Source organism: Oncorhynchus kisutch, linkage group LG18 (genome assembly GCF_002021735.2).
Source record: "Oncorhynchus kisutch isolate 150728-3 linkage group LG18, Okis_V2, whole genome shotgun sequence".
Classification (NCBI taxonomy): domain Eukaryota; kingdom Metazoa; phylum Chordata; class Actinopteri; order Salmoniformes; family Salmonidae; genus Oncorhynchus; species Oncorhynchus kisutch.
This window is the reverse complement of record NC_034191.2, coordinates 81,806,945-81,827,823: the sequence shown is the minus strand read 5'-3', so window position 1 is coordinate 81,827,823 and position 20,879 is coordinate 81,806,945. Positions and strand designations below refer to the sequence as shown.

At 46.6% G+C, this 20,879-nt stretch overlaps 2 protein-coding genes across 3 annotated transcripts in view; one reads left to right on the top strand and one right to left on the bottom strand.

Annotated features, from left to right (window-relative positions):
* Positions 1–1,300: 1,300 nt before the first annotated feature.
* gdap1 (ganglioside induced differentiation associated protein 1) lies at positions 1,301–12,375 on the bottom strand. Of its 2 annotated transcripts, XM_020508771.2 has the most exons (6): positions 12,171–12,375; positions 5,739–5,931; positions 3,305–3,478; positions 3,105–3,199; positions 2,870–2,984; positions 1,301–2,488 (listed from the first exon to the last, which is right to left on the bottom strand). In XM_020508771.2, exons 1-6 carry the CDS (start codon positions 12,336–12,338, stop codon positions 2,130–2,132), a joined length of 1,104 nt encoding a protein of 367 aa, XP_020364360.1. In that variant the 5' UTR covers positions 12,339–12,375; the 3' UTR covers positions 1,301–2,129. The 2 variants fall into 2 exon arrangements, with proteins under 2 accessions (XP_020364360.1, XP_031651099.1); XM_031795239.1 differs by lacking the exon at positions 12,171–12,375 and having other exon boundaries at positions 3,962–5,932.
* Positions 12,376–13,753: 1,378 nt separating this feature from the next.
* LOC109876025 (junctophilin-1) overlaps positions 13,754–20,879 on the top strand; it is a 93,590-nt gene continuing 86,464 nt past the window's right edge. The window contains 2 exon segments of the mRNA XM_031796897.1: positions 13,754–13,834; positions 13,988–14,505. Coding sequence (XP_031652757.1) covers positions 14,127–14,505 — 379 coding nt within the window. The 5' untranslated portion in view covers positions 13,754–13,834; positions 13,988–14,126.

Below are 20,879 nucleotides of genomic sequence, written 5' to 3'. Positions count from 1 at the left end.
CCATTACCATGTCGATCAATGCTTGAATAGAAACCTAGTTCACACCCCCGATTTTGATGTCGACACAATCGTTACAGTCCCATTAGATGTCTTTGCAGCCTCGTTTGAATGTCGCGGTTGAGCACATTTGTACGGAACGGGGTGGGTTTACGTTATAAGTAATTTCAATAGGACTGCTTTTCTTGTACAGATCATATGTGGATTTTCCTTTCATGTGTCAATCAAACATTTCCCGGGTGTTTTATATGTTTTCCCGTCTCACAGTAGACATATAACCCACACGCACACGTGTGCAGCAGAAGGGAAGGAGGACACAGTCCAGTCAGTCAGGCCACAGACTGTCCAGAGGCTGATTGGATTCAAAGCCCTGTTAGGATACCTGTAGACCAGGGCTTGTGGATTTGCCTGGGTAGACTAGTCGGGGCTTGTGGATTTACCTGGGTAGACTAGTCGGGGCTTGTGGATTTGTCTGGGTAGACTAGTCGGGGCTTGTGGATTTACCTGGGTAGACTAGTCGGGGCTTGTGGATTTGTCTGGGTAGACTAGTCGAGGCTTGTGGATTTGCCTGGGTAGACTAGTCGGGGCTTGTGGATTTGCCTGGGTAGACTAGTCGGGGCTTGTGGATTTACCTGGGTAGACTAGTCGGGGCTTGTGGATTTGTCTGGTTAGACTAGTCGGGGCTTGTGGATTTGTCTGGGTAGACTGTTAGGGGCTTGGAGGGAGGGAGGGAGGGAGGGAGGGAGGGAGGGAGGGAGGGAGGGAGGGAGGGAGGGAGCGAGCAGAAGGGAGGGAGGTAGACTAATGGATATCGAAAGCAATCAAGACACTGGGAATTCAGGTTACCATTCTGACAAAGTGAAGAAAAGAGAGGGGGCCAGAGAGAGAGAGAGAGAGAGGGCCAGAGAGAGAGAGAGAGAGAGAGAGAGACAGAGAGAGATACAGAGAGAGAGATACAGAGAGAGAGAGAGAGAGACAGAGAGAGAGAGAGATAGAGAGAGAGAGACAGAGAGAGAGAGAGAGAGAGACAGAGACAGAGACAGAGAGAGAGAGAGACAGAGAGAGAGAGAGAGAGAGAGACAGAGACAGAGAGAGAGAGAGAGAGAGAGAGACAGAGAGAGAGAGCGAGAGAGGGCCAGAGAGAGAGAGAGAGAGAGAGACAGAGAGAGACAGAGAGAGAGACAGAGAGAGAGAGAGAGAGAGAGAGAGAGAGAGAGAGAGAGAGAGAGACAGAGAGAGAGAGCGAGAGAGGGCCAGAGAGAGAGGATTCATCAGAGTAAACCATTGATATTAGTTCTGAATCAAGTGAAAAAAGCTGTTTAATTTCATCAGGACAAGACAGGACACGGCAGCAAATTGTAGATATATAGCATTTTGCAAAAACACACACACACATTTTTATACACATCTAAAACCTATGCATGAAACATCTCAGAACAGTCATATTTTACACACACATCCAGGTACCCATAAGCAATCACTTCTGATGAAAAAACACAAATGTGAAAAATGTATGTATGTATGTATGTAATACACTGTATAACCAAGCAAAGAATTGACAAGCTACCAGAAGGTAGGAGGAACCACAGACTCAACTGACAATCTGACACACAAACTAAAGATGACTGAAAAAGTATATTTGGCCTATTAAATAATGCAATGAGCAAAACGGCAAAGAGAAATGTCCACATTATGTGAACAATAAAGTTATATTCAATAAAGTTATATTCTATTGTGTCTATGGTTTATGGACAATCCACTGCACCACAATGTACTGTACAGCAATGGGCAATGGTAGCTGTGTGTTACAGAGTAAAGCAACCCATTCTGGGTTTAAGCATATCTCTCTCTCCTTCCCTGCCTCTCTTCCCATCTCTCTCTCTCTCCTTCCCTACCTCTCTCTTCTCATATTTTACTCTCTCTCTCTGCCCCTGCCTCTCTTCCCATCTCTCTCTCTCTCTCTCTCTCTCTCTCTCTGTCCCTGCCTCTCTTCCCATCTCTCTCTCTCTCTCTCTCTCCCTGCCTCTCTCTCTCTCTTTCTCTTCCCATCTCTCTCTCTCTGTCCCTGCCACTCTCTTCCCATCTCTCTCTCTCTCTCTCTCTCTCTCTTTCTCTCTCTCTCTCTCTCACCTCTACCACCTGGTAATTAACATCCTGGTCTTCAGGTAAAGGAAGGCCAGGTACGTGGCTCCTCCCAGGATGCCTATGAGCAGCGTGGTGCCAACGAATGCTGGCGCGTGTTGCTTCGCCACCCGGAACGCGGCGGGTAGCACGGCCGAGATCAGGATGTTGTTTACGTGACCCAGAACCCTCCGGAAGGATGGGCGCTCCAGGACACGCTCGTAGTAGACCTCCAGGTTGCCGCGGTTCCCGTTGCCCCAGTAACGGCGGGAAAGCCCCAGGAACTTGAGGCGGTGCAGGGTGACAGCCAGGGAGACGTCGGCCATGCTGAAGAACTCTCCACACAGCCACGACTGACTACTGCCCTCCTCTGGTGGAAAGAAGAAGAGAAAGAAGATTTTCTACAGTGTCTTCTGTCTAAAAACAGCTGTGTTAATTATAAAGGCGTATTCATCTCTTCTCCTGTATGCTACCTGACGTCTCCTCCACCTGGTCCAGAACCTTCTCCTGTATACTACCTGGTGTCTCCTCCACCTGGTCCAGAACCTTCTCCTGTATGCTACCTGACGTCTCCTCCACCTGGTCCAGAACCTTCTCCTATATGCTACCTGACGTCTCCTCCACCTGGTCCAGAACCTTCTCCTGTATACTACCTGACGTCTCCTCCACCTGGTCCAGAACCTTCCCCAGTGTAATACCTACCTGGTGTCTCCTCCACCTGGTCCAGAACCTTCCCCAGTGTAATACCTACCTGGTGTCTCCTCTGCTCTCCTCTGTAGCTCTGTCTCAACCTGGTCCAGAACTTTCTCCAACTCATCCAGAATCTTCTTAAGATACTTCATGTTGTCATGGTCAAACAGCTTGTGCTACAAACGGAGGGAAACTGGGCTTTTAGGCTTTCATGACATCATGCAGAGATGGTAAACACTTCCAGGTTGAAAAGGAGTAGTAAAAGAGCCGTGTGGATTTGAGTCATGACGCTGTACCTTTAAACGCCTGGTTTTAGCCATATAGGCATCTTTTAGCTCTGGGTTTTCCTCCGCTAGCTTCTTCAGCTCCGACTCTGTGTTCCCAATCTGTGCTGTCACACACAAAGACAACCACGTCATTATTATACCCCCAATATACCACGGAAGTTAGTGTGTGTGTGTGTGTGTGCGTGCGTGTGTGTGCGTGCGCGTCTCACCTCGTATACGTGTGGTGGCGTAGGCTGGGATGTGTGAGTCCACGGTGATCTCTGGGTGGAGTATAGAGCCATGTGTATAGGCGTCCATCTGTAGAGAGTCCAGTAGTTCTCTGTAGTGCTGGACTCTGTGGTAGTACATACTGCCTTCCTCGGGGATCAGCTTAGCAGTTCCCTCTACAGACATACAAAAGGGACAAAGAACGGAGAAACAAAGATGGTTCATGAACAAGATCACTATAACGAAGCAGCATTACCCAAACCTCTCCAGCAGTACCCACAGCCGGCCCGGTTAGTTGATATGTCCCAGAAGTACAGTAGCACTGCAGATTCAACTAATGAAGGGCTTGATGACCATTTAAATGTGTTAGTTCTGGAATAAATCAATGAAGTGGGCTGGCTGAGGGTACTGGAGGAGAGGTTTGGGAAACAATGAGACAAAGGTTATTCTTCTGTTTTGTCTGAATATAGAGACAGACAATTAATTCAAAGTGTGAACCTGCAAAAGGTATTGCCATTAGGCATGGGCAAGTTTAATTAATACTACATTTAGATTTATTTGAAAAGTGTTTGTCAAATACAATCATATATGTGCTTGTATTTGAGATATAATTTTCAGACAAATCAATAAAAGCGCTCCTCTCCTCTCCGTATGCTTACCAGAATATCCCCTCTTATCTGCAGTAGACTGAACAACATGAGATGGATCCATTTCAACCAAGACAACAGGGGAACAAAATGAAACTGATAATAGTGAATGAAAACAATGAGCAAAGAGGAAAATAACACTAATAATGATAATGATAATAATAATAACAATACCAATAATAATTATGATAATAATAATAGTAAAAACCATAATAATAATAATAATAATAACAATAATAATAATAACAATAATAATAATAATAATAATAATAACAATAATAATAATAACAATAATAATAATAATAACAATAATAATAACAATAATAATAATAACAATAATAACAATAATAATAATAACAATCATAATAACAATAACAATAATAACAATAATAATAATAACAATAATAATAATAACAATAATAATAACAATAATAACAATAATAATAATAACAATAATAATAACAATAATAATAATGATAACAATAACAATAATAATAATAATATTAACAATACTAATAACAATAACTGCAATAATAACAACAATAACAACAATAAGAATTATAATAATAAATATAATAACAATAACAATAATAATAACAATAATAATGAGGAAGAACAAAAGATCAAAATGAACAGCTGGCAGAGTGGAGGCAGGGATGTTGAGAGTGGAGGCAGGGATGTTGAGAGTGGAGGCAGGGATGTTGAGAGTGGAGGCAGGGATGTTCAGAGTGGAGGCAGGGATGTTCAGAGTGGAGGCAGGGATGTGGAGAGTGGAGGCAGAGATGTTGAGAGTGGAGGCAGGGATGTTGAGAGTGGAGGCAGGGATGTTGAGAGTGGAGGCAGGGATGTTGAGAGTGGAGGCAGGGATGTTGAGAGTGGAGGCAGGGATGTTCAGAGTGGAGGCAGGGATGTTGAGAGTGGAGGCAGGGATGTTCAGAGTGGAGGCAGGGATGTTGAGAGTGGAGGCAGGGATGTTCAGAGTGGAGGCAGGAATGTTCAGAGTGGAGGCAGGAATGTTCAGAGTGGAGGCAGGAATGTTGAAAGTGGAGGCAGGGATGTTGAGAGTGGAGGCAGGGATGTTCAGAGTGGAGGCAGGAATGTTCAGAGTGGAGGCAGGAATGTTCAGAGTGGAGGCAGGAATGTTCAGAGTGGAGGCAGGGATGTTGAGAGTGGAGGCAGGGATGTTGAGAGTGGAGGCAGGGATGTTGAGGGAGGGATGTTGAGAGTGGAGGCAGGGATGTTCAAAGTGGAGGCAGGGATGTTGAGGGAGGGATGTTGAGAGTGGAGGCAGGGATGTTCAAAGTGGAGGCAGGGATGTTGAGGGAGGGATGTTGAGAGTGGAGGCAGGGATGTTGAGGGAGGGATGTTGAGAGTGGAGGCAGGGATGTTGAGGGAGGGATGTTGAGAGTGGAGGCAGGGATGTTGAGGCAGGGATATTCAGAGTGGAGGCAGGGATGTTGAGGCAGGGATGTTCAGAGTGGAGGCAGGGATGTTGAGGCAGGGATGTTCAGAGTGGAGGCAGGGATGCAATAAAAAGGGGAACAAAACTGAGCACTGAAAATCCATGTGTCAATTTGATCAGCGATTATACATTGACGTTTTGGGGGTTGTTGACGTGTCTTAGGGGGAACACCTAATTGGTTGCCCAGTCACCCTAGCCCTAAGGTTAGGGGTTGAAGGTTAGGGGTTAAGGGTTAAGGGTTAAGGGTTAAGGGTTAGGGGTTTAGGGTTAAGGGTTAGGGGGTTAGGGTTAGGTGTTAGGGTTAGGTGTCAGGGGTCAGTTACTTGCCATCTCTGAAGTTATGGTCTAGATAGTCCATGATCTGAACAGGGTCTGTGATGACGTTGTCATTGTGGACGAGGACTGGTACCTCTCCTGCCGGGTTCAGTCTCATGAACCAGGGCTCGTTGTGTTCACTAAGAGGCAGACTGACATCATACTCCTCACAGATCAGTCCCTTCTCTGCTATGGCCAGACGCACCTAGACAGGACAGTCACAGCACAGTTACATCTAGACAGGACAGTCACAGCACAGGTACACCTAGACAGGACAGTCACATCACAGGTACACCTAGACAGGACAGTCACAGCACAGGTACACCTAGACAGGACAGTCACAGCACAGGTACACCTAGACAGGACAGTCACATCACAGGTACACCTAGACAGGACAGTCACAGCACAGGTACATCTAGACAGGACGGTCACAGCACAGGTACATCTAGACACACCTAGACAGGACAGTCACAGCACAGTTACATCTAGACACACCTAGACTGGACAGTCACAGCACAGGTACATCTAGAAACACCTAGACTGGACAGTCACAGCACAGTTACATCTAGACAGGACGGTCACAGCACAGGTACATCTAGACACACCTAGACAGGACAGTCACAGCACAGTTACATCTAGACACACCTAGACAGGACAGTCACAGCACAGGTACATCTAGAAACACCTAGACAGGACAGTCACAGCACAGGTATATCTAGAAACACCTAGACAGGACGGTCACAGCACAGGTATAAATCTAGACACACCTAGACAGGACAGTCACAGCACAGTTACATCTAGAAACACCTAGACAGGACAGTCACAGCACAGTTACATCTAGGAACACCTAGACAGAACAGTCACAGCACAGGTACATCTAGACAGGACAGTCACAGCACAGGTACATCTAGACACACCTAGACAGGACAGTCACAGCACAGGTATACATCTAGACACACCTAGACAGCACAGGTACATCTAGGAACACCTAGACAGGACAGTCACAGCACAGGTACATCTAGACATGCCTAGACAGGACAGTCACAGCACAGGTACATCTAGACACACCTAGACAGGACAGTCACAGCACAGGTACATCTAGACGTACCTAGACAGGACAGTCACATCACAGGTACATCTAGACGCACCTAGACAGGACAGTCACAGCACAGTTACATCTAGACACACCTAGACAGGACAGTCACAGCACAGGTATATCTAGACAGACCTAGATAGGACAGTCACATCACAGTTAGTTAAGATGCACAGCTCAGTCCCTTCTCTGCTATAGCCAGACTCATGTACATAGATTGACAGATCTAGAATGAGATTATATTTCTAAGCACAGGACAACACAATTCAAAAAAGCAACATACCCACTCAGCAGCATCACATCTTTCTAAACTACGGCCCAGCCACACCTGCAATACACACCAGACCCTTCTCTATAATGATCAGACGCCCTACAATACAGCTCCACCTACAATACAGCTCCACCTACAATACAGCTCCACCTACAATACAGCTCCACCTACAATACAGCTCCACCTACAATACAGCTCCACCTACAATACAGCTCCACCTACAATACAGCTCCACCTACAATACAGCTCCACCTACAATACAGCTCCACCTACAATACAGCTCCACCTACAATACAGCTCCACCTACAATACAGCTCCACCTACAATACAGCTCCACCTACAATACAGCTCCACCTACAATACAGCTCCACCTACAATACAGCTCCACCTACAATACAGCTCCACCTACAATACAGCTCCACCTACAATACAGCTCCACCTACAATACAGCTCCACCTACAATACAGCTCCACCTACAATACAGCTACAATACAATACAGCTCCACCTACAATACAGCTCCACCTACAATACAGCTACAATACAGCTCCACCTACAATACAGCTCACCTACAATACAGCTCCACCTACAATACAGCTCACCTACAATACAGCTCCACCTACAATACAGCTCCACCTACAATACAGCTCCACCTACAATACAGCTCCACCTACAATACAGCTCCACCTACAATACAGCTCCACCTACAATACAGCTCACCTACAACAGCTCCACCTATAATACAGCTCCACCTACAATACAGCTCCACCTACAATACAGCTACAATACAGCTCCACCTACAATACAGCTCCACCTACAATACAGCTCCACCTACAATACAGCTCCACCTACAATACAGCTCCACCTACAATACAGCTCCACCTACATACAGCTCCACCTACAATACAGCTCCACCTACAATACAGCTCCACCTACAATACAGCTCCACCTACAATTCAGCTCCACCTATAATACAGCTCCACCTACAATACAGCTCCACCTACAATACAGCTCCACCTACAATACAGCTCCACCTACAATACAGCTACAATACAGCTCCACCTACAATACAGCTCCACCTACAATACAGCTCCACCTACAATACAGCTCCACCTACAATACAGCTAGAAGACAATACAGCTCCACCTATAATACCCTTACACTTGTGACATGTCATTATGAACCTGGAGTAGGACATCAAAGAATTCTCTATGATGGGGCTGTGGACTTCAAAGCATATGGATAGACTACATTGGAAAGCACAGCCGCGAGCTGCCCAGTGACACAGGCCAACCAGACAAGCTAAATTACTTTTATGCTCGCTTTGAGGCAAGTAACACTGAACCATGCATGAGAGCATCAGCAGTTCTGGGCGGCTGTATGATCACGCTCTCTGTAGCCGATGTGAGTAAGTCCTTTAAACAGATCAACATTCACAAGAACACAGGGCCAGACAGATTACCAGCACGTGTACTCCGAGCATGTGCTGACCAGCTGGCAAGTGTCTTCAGTGACATATTCAACCTCTCCCTGTCTGAGTCTGTAAAACCAACATGTTTCAAGCAGAACACCATATTCCCTGTGCTCAAGAACACAAAGGTAACCTGCCTAAATGACCACCGACCTGTAGCACTCACGTCTGTAGCCATGAAATGCTTTGAAAGGCTGGTCATGGCTCATATCAACACCATTATCCCAGAAACCCTAGATCCACTCCAATTTGCATACTGCCCCAAAAGATCCACAGATGATGCAATCTCTATTGCACTCAACACTGCCCTTTCACACCTGGACAAAAGGAACACCTATGTGAGAATGCTATTCATTGACTACAGCTCAGTGTTCAACACCATAGTGCCCTAAAAGCTCATCACTAAGCTAAGAACCGTGGGACTAAACACCTCCCTCTGCAACTGGATCCTGGACTTCCTGACGGGCCCCCCCAGGTGGTAAGGGTAGATAACAACACATCCGCCACGTTGATCCTCAACACAGGGGCCCCTCAGGGGTGCGTGCTCAGTCCCCTCCTGTACTCCCTGTTCACTCATGACTGCACGACCAGGCATGACTCCAACACCATCATTAAGTTTGCTGATGACACAACAGTGGTAAGACTGATCATCAACAACGAAGAGACAGCCTATAGGGAGGAGGTCAGAGATTTGACCGTTTGGTGCAAGTACAACAACCTCTCCCTCAATGTGATCAAGACTAGGGAGATGATTGTGGACTACAGGAGAAGGGGGACCGAGCATGCCCCCATTCTCCTCGACAGGGCTGTATTGGAGCAGGCTGAGATCTTCAACTTCCTTAGCATCCACATCCCCAACAAACTAACATGGTCCAAGCACACCAAGACAGTCGTGAAGAGGGCACGACAAAACCTATTTCCTCCCTGGAAACCGAAAAGATTTGGCATGGGTCCTCAGATCCTCAAAAGGTTATTCAGCTGCACCATCGAGAGCATTGGTTGCACTGGTTACATCACAGCCTGGTATGGCAACTGCTCGGCCTCTGACCGCAAGGCACTACAGAGGGTAGTGCGTACGGCCCAGTACATCACTGGGGCCAAGTTTCCTACCATGCAGGAACTCTATACCAGGAGGTGTCAGAGGAAGGCCCTAAAAATGGTCAAAGACTCCAGCCACCCTGGTCATAGACTGTTCTCTCTGCTAGAGCACGACAAGCGATACCGGAGCGCCATGTCTAGGTCCAAGAGGCTTCTAAACAGCTTCTACCCCCAAGCCATAAGACTCCATAACATCTAACCAAATGGCTACCCAGACAATTTGCATTGCCCCCCCTCCACATTGACTCTGTACCGGTACCCCCTGTATATAGCCTTCACATTGACTCTATACCGGTGCCCCCTGTATATAGCCTCCACATTGACTCTGTACCGTAACACCCTGTATATAGCCTCCACATTGACTCTGTACCGTAACACCCTGTATATAGCCTCCACATTGACTCTGTACCAGTACCCCCGTATAAAGCCTCAACATTGACTCTGTACCAGTACCCCCTGTATATAGCCTCCACATTGACTCTGTACTGGTACCCCCTGTATATAGCCTCCACATTGACTCTGTACCGTAACACCCTGTATATAGCCTCCACATTGACTCTGTACCGTAACACCCTGTATATAGTCTCCACATTGACTCTGTACCGTAACACCCTGTATATAGCCTCCATATTGACTCTGTACCGGTACCCCCTGTATATAGCCTTCACATTGACTCTGTACCGGTACCACCTGTATATAGCCTCCACATTGACTCTACACCGGTGCCCCCTGTATATAGCCTCCACATTGACTCTGTACCAGTACCCCCTGTATATAGCCTCCACATTGTCTCTGTACTGGTACCCCCTGTATATAGCCTCCACATTGACTCTGTACCGTAACACCCTGTATAAAGCCTCCACATTGACTCTGTACCAGTACCCCCTGTATATAGCCTCCACATTGACTCTGTACCGTAACACCCTGTATATAGCCTCCACATTGACTCTGTACCGTAATACCCTGTATATTGCCTCCACATTGACTCTGTACCGTAACACCCTGTATATTGCCTCCACATTGACTCTGTACCGTAACACCCTGTATATAGCCTCCACATTGACTCTGTACCGTAACACCCTGTATATAGCCTCCACATTGACTCTGTACCGTAACACCCTGTATATAGCCTTCACATTGACTCTGTACTGGTACCACCTGTATATAGCCTCCACATTGACTCTGTACCAGTACCCCCTATATATAGCCTCCACATTGACTCTGTACTGGTACCACCTGTATATAGCCTCCACATTGACTCTGTACCAGTACCCCCTATATATAGCCTCCACATTGACTCTGTACCGGTACCCCCTGTATATAGCCTCCACATTGACTCTGTACCGGTACCCCCTGTATATAGCCTCCACATTGACTCTGTACCGTAACACCCTGTATAAAGCCTCCACATTGACTCTGTACCAGTACCCCCTGTATAAAGCCTCCACATTGACTCTGTACCAGTACCCCCTGTATATAGCCTCCACATTGACTCTGTACCGGTACCCCCTGTATATAGCCTCCACATTGACTCTGTACCGGTACCCCCTGTATAAAGCCTCCACATTGACTCTGTACCGGTACCCCCTGTATAAAGCCTCCACATTGACTCTGTACCGTAATACCCTGTATATAGCCTCCACATTGACTCTGTACCGGTACCCCCTGTATAAAGCCTCCACATTGACTCTGTACCGTAATACCCTGTATATAGCCTCCACATTGACTCTGTACCGTAATACCCTGTATATAGCCTCAACATTGACTCTGTACCGTAATACCCTGTATATAGCCTCCACTTTGACTCTGTACCGTAATACCCTGTATATAGCCTCCACATTGACTCTGTACCGTAATACCCTGTATATAGCCTCCACATTGACTCTGTACCGTAATACCCTGTATATAGCCTCACTATTGTTATTTTACCGCTGCTCCTTAATGAATGATTATTATAATTGTATTTTATTTTTCCTTAAAACTGCATTGTTGGTTATGGGCTTGAAAGTAAACATTTCACTGTGAGGTCTACAGCTTTTGTATTCAGCATTTCACTGTAAGGTCTACTACACCTGTTGTATTCAGCATTTCACTGTAAGGTCTACTACACCTGTTGTATTCAGCATTTCACTGTAAGGTCTACTACACCTGTTGTATTCAGCATTTCACTGTGCGGTCTACTACACCTGTTGTATTCAGCATTTCACTGTGAGGTCTACTACACCTGTTGTATTCAGCATTTCACTGTAAGGTCTCCTACACCTGTTGTATTCAGCATTTCACTGTGAGGTCTACTACACCTGTTGTATTCAGCATTTCACTGTGAGGTCTACAGCTTTTGTATTCAGCATTTCACTGTAAGGTCTACAGCTTTTGTATATGATGCTATAACTTCATTTATTTTGTCATATCAGTGTTATTTTGATTAGCATGTCGCAATACCTTGCCTAGTCACGCAATCCACGTATACCCTTGAGGAGCTGTCCATTACGGCATGGTCCTGAAACACTCACCTTCTGCGAACTGAAGGACTGCGTCCAATGATACAGTGTCATTTTGGATGGTTTGGCAGTGGTACTTTCTGTGACAGCTCCGCTCTTTTGTTGTACCTCTTGAACATCACCCTTGTTGATGAGGATTTCTTTATCATCCTGAAATTCGGCGCTGTTTTCCGCCGCCATTTTAGCTATATGTCTGTCGCTGAGTTGTTGCTGTGTTTGGGACGGTTGTCACTAGTTACCACAGCCACAAAATCAATTTGTCTTTATCATAAAAATGCTTGAAAACAAAAATGTGGTTTTTGGACTTAATTTAAGGTTATGGTTATGCATAAGTATAGCATTGATTTTATGGTTAGTTTTAAGGTTAGGATTAGGTTCAAAATCAGATTTTTAAGAAGATAAATTGTAGAAGTAGGCGGGGTTTATATATTTGTGGCTGTTGTAACTAGTGACAACCAATTGGTTACGGATCCGAGCGAGGTCAGACCTCCAACGTATTGCGTTGCGTCATCAGCATCACACCCCTCTTAGTTTCATCAGGACTGATGAATGAGAGATGAATGGGAAATGGCCATGTTTGTGAGTACCTCTCTGAAAGATCACAACTTCGAGTAGTCCTATGTCTGTGTGTGTTATGAAAAGCCTCCGTGGTTGTAGATCTATATTTAAATTACCCTACGTAGTAGCTATTAATTTAAGTTTCTGTAACGTGTGTAAAATAATAGCAAGAAATATCCTTCTAGTTTTAGAAAACGATCTTTGTAATTTGATAAATCGTCGCTCGTGAGAGGTTGCGTTCCATACAACAGCTCTACGTAGTGTTGGCCATTGCTTCCAGTCATCAGCAGAGGTCGCTGCCATCCATTCCTTTTTCAAATCAATTCTATTCAATTCAAGGGGCTTTATTAGCATGGGAAACATATGTTTATATTGCCAATGCAAGTGATTTGTGATACTGTGATATTGTCAGTATTGTATTGATAAATGAATAGTTTCCCTTCGACTGAAGCTCATATATTTACATCATGTCTGAACTGATTGAATAATCAAGTTGTGTAGAATTAAGAATTAGAGTTTGACCTTATTATAGCCTATTTAAAAGATGCCAGAAGCTTATATATATGCAATTATAAGTTGACAGATTTAAGAAAATTACTTAAATACAACTGTCACAAAAAGTAGCCTTCAACAGCAAAGTGTACATATTCTTTTCATTACGACATGTTGAGAGTTTTGCCTGAAATCAGCGATTTCAGAGTTTTACAGTGGCCGTATGATGAAATTAGAATACGGGTTTAATCGGATCTTTATGGATCACACAGGACATTTATATTTTACCCACTGTTCACTCACACCTCAAAAAGAGCCATTCTGTAGAGGAAACACACACCTGTTCTATCGACGCGGGAGCGGCTATCTGACGGTTGCTCTGCTATTTGAACTATGTGATTTACTGGCGGACAGCGGCACATAATACAGGGGGCTAAAGCGGGTACACCCTCATAATTAGCTGAGGGGGTGGCAGTGGGGGTAGTGGGTGGGAGGTTCTACTGGCGTGACGTAGCAAATTGCCCGTGTCTTTCTTGTTTGGAGACTCGATGCTTCTCTCTCTCCCTCTGATCAGTGGAGGGGGGAGACGAGCTATCACACAGCGGCGGATACCGCGTGCGACTCCGGTAAATGACTCTTCCCCGTTCACACCCTACCCTAACCACATACACACTAAAGCCACTTCACGCATGCTTTTCTCTTTTACACGTCTATCGCTTGGAACCACACACTGCCCATGATCCCCCCCATAAACACTGTTTCTATTTGTTTGTTTTTAGTTCTTGTGCAAAACAGAGTCCTCTCTGTTTTCTCCACCTCTCCGCTCCCTGCTGGATCCCTTCTGGGGGGATAATAACACGACACCATTGAGTCAGCCTACGACCGTAGAGTTCTGGCTCCATTTCGAGGCTGTTCTGAATGACGGGCGGACGGTTCGACTTCGATGATGGAGGAACATACTGCGGAGGGTGGGAGGACGGTAAAGCCCATGGACACGGCATCTGTACCGGGCCAAAAGGCCAGGGCGAGTACGCCGGCTCCTGGTCGCATGGCTTTGAGATAGTGGGGGTGTACACCTGGCCCAGCGGGAATATGTACCATGGCTACTGGTCCCAGGGGAAGCGGCATGGATTGGGAGTAGAAACCAAAGGGAAGTGGATTTACCGCGGTGAGTGGAGTCACGGCTTCAAGGGTCGCTATGGACTCCGACAGAGCCACAATACACCTGCGAGGTACGACGGGACGTGGAGTAACGGGCTACAGGACGGATATGGGATTGAGACCTACGGCGACGGTGGTAAGATACCCGTTATAGGCTACTGTTATAAAGGATGGACATGTTGTTTTGGAAATTGCGTGTGTATCTCTTTAAACCGCGAACCAGTGGGATCCGTCTTGGCGATCTGTTGTGGTTTGGCGTGCGAAGAGGTTCATGCACATAGAGGCCAGATAATGGACATGTGACTGTAGGGTTATTGCAGGTTTATTATAGGGATGTTATTATATCTCCTAACATTTAGACTGATTGGGGATTTTGACTTTAGCTCTATTACGTGCATGTTAACATGCTCGCCTTGCATGCCCCATAAAATATTTGATTTAGTCCTATAATAAATAGGTTCCCCATAATTATTTTTGATAGAATAACATCCTTATTGATTTGTTTAAATACAAGCATCATTTCTAGGCTATCTGTGCTAGTTGTACAGGTATCTGACAAAATCAATTGTTATGTGAAAGTCTTAATAGGGAATTGGGCCGCAAACCAGAACAGCTTCAATGTGCCTTGGCATACATTCTACAAGTGTCTGGAACGCTATTGGACGGATTGCTTCACCATTATTCAACCTGACCTCAGAACATTTTATTTTATTTTCTATGCAAATCCTAGAAACTCCATGTAGGATGATATGTTGCGTTTTGTATGGTATGTATTCATTTGTGGATGTCCATCACCCATTTCCTACGATATATTACGAATTTGCAAAACTTAAAATATGTTATGAATTTGCAAAACGTATATGTTATGAATTCTAGCTAGGTGGCTAACTTTAGCTAACTGGCTTATGTTAGCTAGGCTAGCAGTTAGGGTTAAGTTTAGGAGTTAGGTTAATGGGTTAAGGTTAGGGAAAGGGTTAGCTAACATGCCAAGTAGTTGCTAATTAGCTAAAATGCTAAAGTTGTCAGTAAACCTCTATCTTATGTAACCATACCAAAGGTAACATATCTTACTAATTAGTGTCCCGGATTTACTTTACTATGTTACGTCTAGCCTATGAGACCAGGCTGTTCCACGATAAATTCCATCGTTTGGTGTTTTTGTTGATGTCGGGTGCTCTCAGGCGTTTCTCCAGAATCTCCCATAAGTGTTCAATCGAGTTGAGATCTGGTGACTGAGACACAAACACAAATCAAATCAAATGTATTTATATAGCCCTTCGTACATCAGCTGATATCTCAAAGTGCTGTACAGAAACCCAGCCTAAAACCCCAAACAGCAAGCAATGCAGGTGTAGAAGCACGGTGGCTAGGAAAAACTCCCTAGAAAGGCCAAAACCTAGGAAGAAACCTAGAGAGGAACCAGGCTATGTGGGGTGGCCAGTCCTCTTCTGGCTGTGCCGGGTGGAGATTATAACAGAACATGGCCAAGATGTTCAAATGTTCATAAATGACCAGCATGGTCAAATAATAATAAGGCAGAACAGTTGAAACTGGAGCAGCAGCACGGCCAGGTGGACTGGGGACAACAAGGAGTCATCATGCCAGGTAGTCCTGAGGCATGGTCCTAGGGCTCAGGTCCTCCGAGAGAGAGAAAGAAAGAGAGAATGAGAGAATTAGAGAGCGCATTCTTAAATTCACACAGGACACTGGATAAGACAGGAAAAATACTCCAGATATAACAGACTGGCTCTAGCCCCCCGACACATAAACTACTGCAGCATAAATACTGGAGGCTGAGACAGGAGGGGTCAGGAGACACTGTGGCACTGTGATACCCCCGGACAGGGCCAAACAGGCAGGATATAACCCCACCCACTTTGCCAAATCACAGACCCCACACCACTAGAGGGATATCTTCAACCACCAACTTACCATCCTGAGACAAAGCCGAGTATAGCCCTCGAAGATCTCCGCCACGGCACAACCTAAGGGGGGGCGCCAACCCAGACAGGAAAACCACGTCAGTGACTCAAACCACTCAAGTGACGCACCCCTCCTAGGGACGGCATGGAAGAGCACCAGTAAGCCAGTGACTCAGCCCCTGTAATAGGGTTAGAGGCAGAGAATCTCAGTGGAGAGAGGGGAACCGGCCAGGCAGAGACAGCAAGGGCGGTTCGTGGCTCCAGAGCCTTTCCGTTCACCTCCACACTCCTGGGCCAGACTACACACTATATGACCCACTGAAGAGATGAGTCTTCAGTAAAGAATTAAAGGTTGAGACTGAGTCTGCGTCTCTCACATGGGTAGGGAGACCATTCCATAAAAATGGAGCTCTATAGGAGAAAGCCCTGCCTCCAGCTGTTTGCTTAGAAATTCTAGGGACAATTAGGAGGCCTGCGTCTTGTGACCGTAGCGTACGTGTAGGTATGTACGGCAGGACCAAATCAGAGAGATAGGTAGGAGCAAGCCCATGTAATGCTTTGTAGGTTAGCAGTAAAACCTTGAAATCAGCCCTTGCCTTAACAGGAAGCCAGAGGCTAGCACTGGAGTGATATGATCAAATTTTGGGGTTTATTTAGTGATTTATCCGGGTAGCCGGAAAGTAGAGCATTGCAGTAGTCTAATCTAGAAGTAACAAAAGCATGGATACATTTTTCTGCATCATTTTTGGACAGAACATTTCGGATTTTTGCAATGTCACGTAATTGGAAAAAAACTGTCCCTGAAACAGTCTTGATATATTAGTCAAAAGAGAGAGACACAGACACAGACACACACACACACACACACACCCTTTAAACCCCATGTCCTCTTTCAAAGTCACTGAGATCTCTTCTTCTAACTGGGGTATTTTATACGTGATCCTAAGCATTATGGGATGTTTAGCATTATGGGATGTTAACTGCTTAATTAACTCAGGAACCTCACCTGTGTGGAAGCACCTGCTTTCAATATACTTTGCATCCCTCATTTCCTCAAGTGTTATATTTATTACCTGTATAGTCATTCAGAAGAGAGACTTTAGCATTTATCTATGTAGGATAACCATTATATATACCACAGTGTGTGGAGCACACCCCTTGCTGACAGATGTAGATGTTTCCAACAAGTCAGTTTGTAAGAGTTCTGCCCTGTTCGAGCTTCCCCGGTCAACTGAAAGTGTTATTCTGAAATTGAAAGGTCTAGGTGCAACAACGGCGAGGTTCGTACAGAAATGGTTTGTCAGAAATGGTGTGGAAGAACTTGACTGGCCTGCACAGAGCCCTGACCTCAACCTCATCGAACACCTTTGGGATGAATTGGAACGCCGACAGCGAGCCAGGCCGAATCGCTCCAACATCAGTCCCTGACCTCACTAATGCTCTTGTTGCTGAATGGAAGCAAGTCCCCTCAGCAATGTTCCAACATCTAGTGGAAGGCCTTCCCAGAAGAGTGGAGGCTGTTATAGCAGCAATGTTCCAACATCTAGTGGAAGGCCTTCCCAGAAGAGTGGAGGCTGTTATAGCAGCAATGTTCCAACATCTAGTGGAAGGCCTTCCCAGAAGAGTGGAGGCTGTTATAGCAGCAATGTTCCAACATCTAGTGGAAGGCCTTCCCAGAAGAGTGGAGGCTGTTATAGCAGCAATGTTCCAACATCTAGTGGAAAGCCTTCCCAGAAGAGTGGAGGCTGTTATAGCAGCAATGTTCCAACATCTAGTGGAAGGCCTTCCCAGAAGAGTGGAGGCTGTTATAGCAGCAATGTTCCAACATCTAGTGGAAGGCCTTCCCAGAAGAGTGGAGGCTGTTATAGCAGCAATGTTCCAACATCTAGTGGAAAGCCTTCCCAGAAGAGTGGAGGCTGTTATAGCAGCAATGTTCCAACATCTAGTGGAAAGCCTTCCCAGAAGAGTGGAGGCTTTTATAGCAGCAATGTTCCAACATCTAGTGGGAAGAGTGGAGGCTGTTATAGCAGCAATGTTCCAACATCTAGTGGAAAGCCTTTCCAGAAGAGTGGAGGCTTTTATAGCAGCAATGTTCCAACATCTAGTGGGAAGAGTGGAGGCTGTTATAGCAGCAAGGGACCAACTCCATATTAATGCCCATAATTTTGGAATTAGATGTTCATCGAGCAACTGTCCACATACTTTTGGCCATGTAGTGTATGTATTTACATTATTTACATATTATTTCCGTGGCTATGGGTGAGGGTTGGGGTGAGGGTTGGGGTGAGGGTTGGGGTGAGGGTTGGGGTGAGGGTTGGAGTGAGGGTTGGGGTGAGGGTTGGGGTGAGGGTTGGGGTGAGGGTTGGGGTGAGGGTTGGAGTGAGGGTTGGGGTGAGGGTTGGGGTGAGGGTTGGGGTGAGGGTTGGGGTGAGGGTTGGAGTGAGGGTTGGGGTGAGGGTTGGAGTGAGGGTTGGGGTGAGGGTTGGGGTGAGGGTTGGAGTGAGGGTTGGAGTGAGGGTTGGGGTGAGGGTGAGGGTTGGGGTGAGGGTTGGGGTGAGGGTTGGGGTGAGGGTTGGAGTGAGGGTTGGGGTGAGGGTTGGGGTGAGGGTTGGGGTGAGGGTTGGGGTGAGGGTTGGAGTGAGGGTTGGGGTGAGGGTTGGAGTGAGGGTTGGGGTGAGGGTTGGAGTGAGGGTTGGAGTGAGGGTTGGGGTGAGGGTGAGGGTTGGGGTGAGGGTTGGGGTGAGGGTTGGGGTGAGGGTTGGAGTGAGGGTTGGGGTGAGGGTTGGAGTGAGGGTTGGGGTGAGGGTTGGGGTGAGGGTTGGAGTGAGGGTTGGGGTGAGGGTTGGGGTGAGGGTTGGAGTGAGGGTTGGGGTGAGGGTTGGGGTGAGGGTTGGAGTGAGGGTTGGGGTGAGGGTTGGGGTGAGGGTTGGGGTGAGGGTTGGGGTGAGGGTTGGAGTGAGGGTTGGGGTGAGGGTTGGGGTGAGGGTTGGAGTGAGGGTTGGGGTGAGGGTTGGGGTGAGGGTTGGAGTTGGGTTAAAAGGTATGTATTTAGGGTGATTGCTGGGGTGAGGGTTGGAGTGAGGGTTGGGGTGAGGGTTGGAGTGAGGGTTGGGGTGAGGGTTGGAGTGAGGGTTGGGGTGAGGGTTGGAGTGAGGGTTGGGGTGAGGGTTGGGGTGAGGGTTGGAGTTGGGTTAAAAGGTATGTATTTAGGGTGATTGCTGGGGTGAGGGTTTGTGTGAGGGTTAGAGTTGGGTTAAAAGGATGGATGTTGGGTGAGCGCTGGGGTTGGGTTAAGATGTATTTAGGGTTTAGGTGAGATTGGGGTGAGGGTTTGGATGAGGGTGAGCGTTGAGGTGAGCGTTGGTTTAAGAGGTATTTTATTAGGGCTGCCAAGATTTGGACCAAAAATCGAATAAAGATTTCAAAGCAATTTCTTTTTCTCTTTTCTTCAAAACTTGGTAATTCCCTCAGACGTGGTTAAAACAAGTGTAGAGACGTTTTGTCCATTATCATTTTGCTTGTTGCTCACCATTCAGGCCCCCAGGCGAGGCGAAAGCTTCTCTCAAACCCCAGAGACATGTCTTCTCCTCAACCCCCAGAGACATGGCTTCTCTCAAACCCCAGAGATATGTCTTCTCTCAAACCCCAGAGATATGTCTTCTCTCAAACCCCAGAGATATGTCTTCTCTCAAACCCCAGAGACATGTCTTCTCTCAAACCCCAGAGACATGTCTTCTCTCAACCCCCAGAGACATGTCTTCTCTCAAACCCCAGAGACATGTCTTCTCCTCAACCCCCAGAGACATGTCTTCTCTCAAACCCCAGAGACATGTCTTCTCCTCACCCCCCAGAGACATGTCTTCTCCTCACCCCCCAGAGACATGTCTTCTCCTCAACCCCCAGAGACATGTCTTCTCTCAAACCCCAGAGACATGTCTTCTCTCAACCCCCAGAGACATGTCTTCTCTCTGTGGTCTCTGTGGGGAGTAGCCTATGATGACTGCAAGCACTGACCTTTCAGTTGGAACTCTATAATGTGTTGAAAACACATCCACAGGGATGCTGACCCATGTTGACTCTACAAGGTGTTGAAAGCGTTCCACAGGGATGCTGGCCCATGTTGACTCTACAAGGTGTTGAAAGCGTTCCACAGGGATGCTGGCCCATGTTGACTCTACAAGGTGTTGAAAGTGTTCCGCAGGGATGCTGGCCCATGTTGACTCTACAAGGTGTTGAAAGCGTTCCACAGGGATACTGGCCCCATGTTGACTCTACAAGGTGTTGAAAGCGTTCCACAGGGATGCTGGCCCATGTTGACTCTACAAGGTGTTGAAAGTGTTCCGCAGGGATTCTGGCCCATGTTGACTCTACAAGGTGTTGAAAGCGTTCCACAGGGATACTGGCCCCATGTTGACTCTACAAGGTGTTGAAAGCGTTCCACAGGGATGCTGGCCCATGTTGACTCTACAAGGTGTTGAAAGCCTTCCACAGGGATGCTGGCCCATGTTGACTCTACAAGGTGTTGAAAGCATTCCACAGGGATGCTGGCCCATGTTGACTCTACAAGGTGTTGAAAGCCTTCCACAGG

What these genes read in the sequence shown, in the direction of transcription:
- gdap1 (XM_020508771.2), bottom strand. Translation starts at nt 12,338, where the DNA reads ATGGCGGCGGAAAACAGCGCCGAATTTCAGGATGATAAAGAAATCCTC. An exon ending in AGTCCTTCAGTTCGCAGAAG is followed by an intron (nt 5,932 to 12,170) that starts GTGAGTGTTTCA and finishes TGTCCTGTCTAG; the next exon opens with GTGCGTCTGGCCATAGCAGA. An exon ending in CGCCACCACACGTATACGAG is followed by an intron (nt 3,200 to 3,304) that starts GTGAGACGCGCA and finishes TGTGTGTGACAG; the next exon opens with CACAGATTGGGAACACAGAG.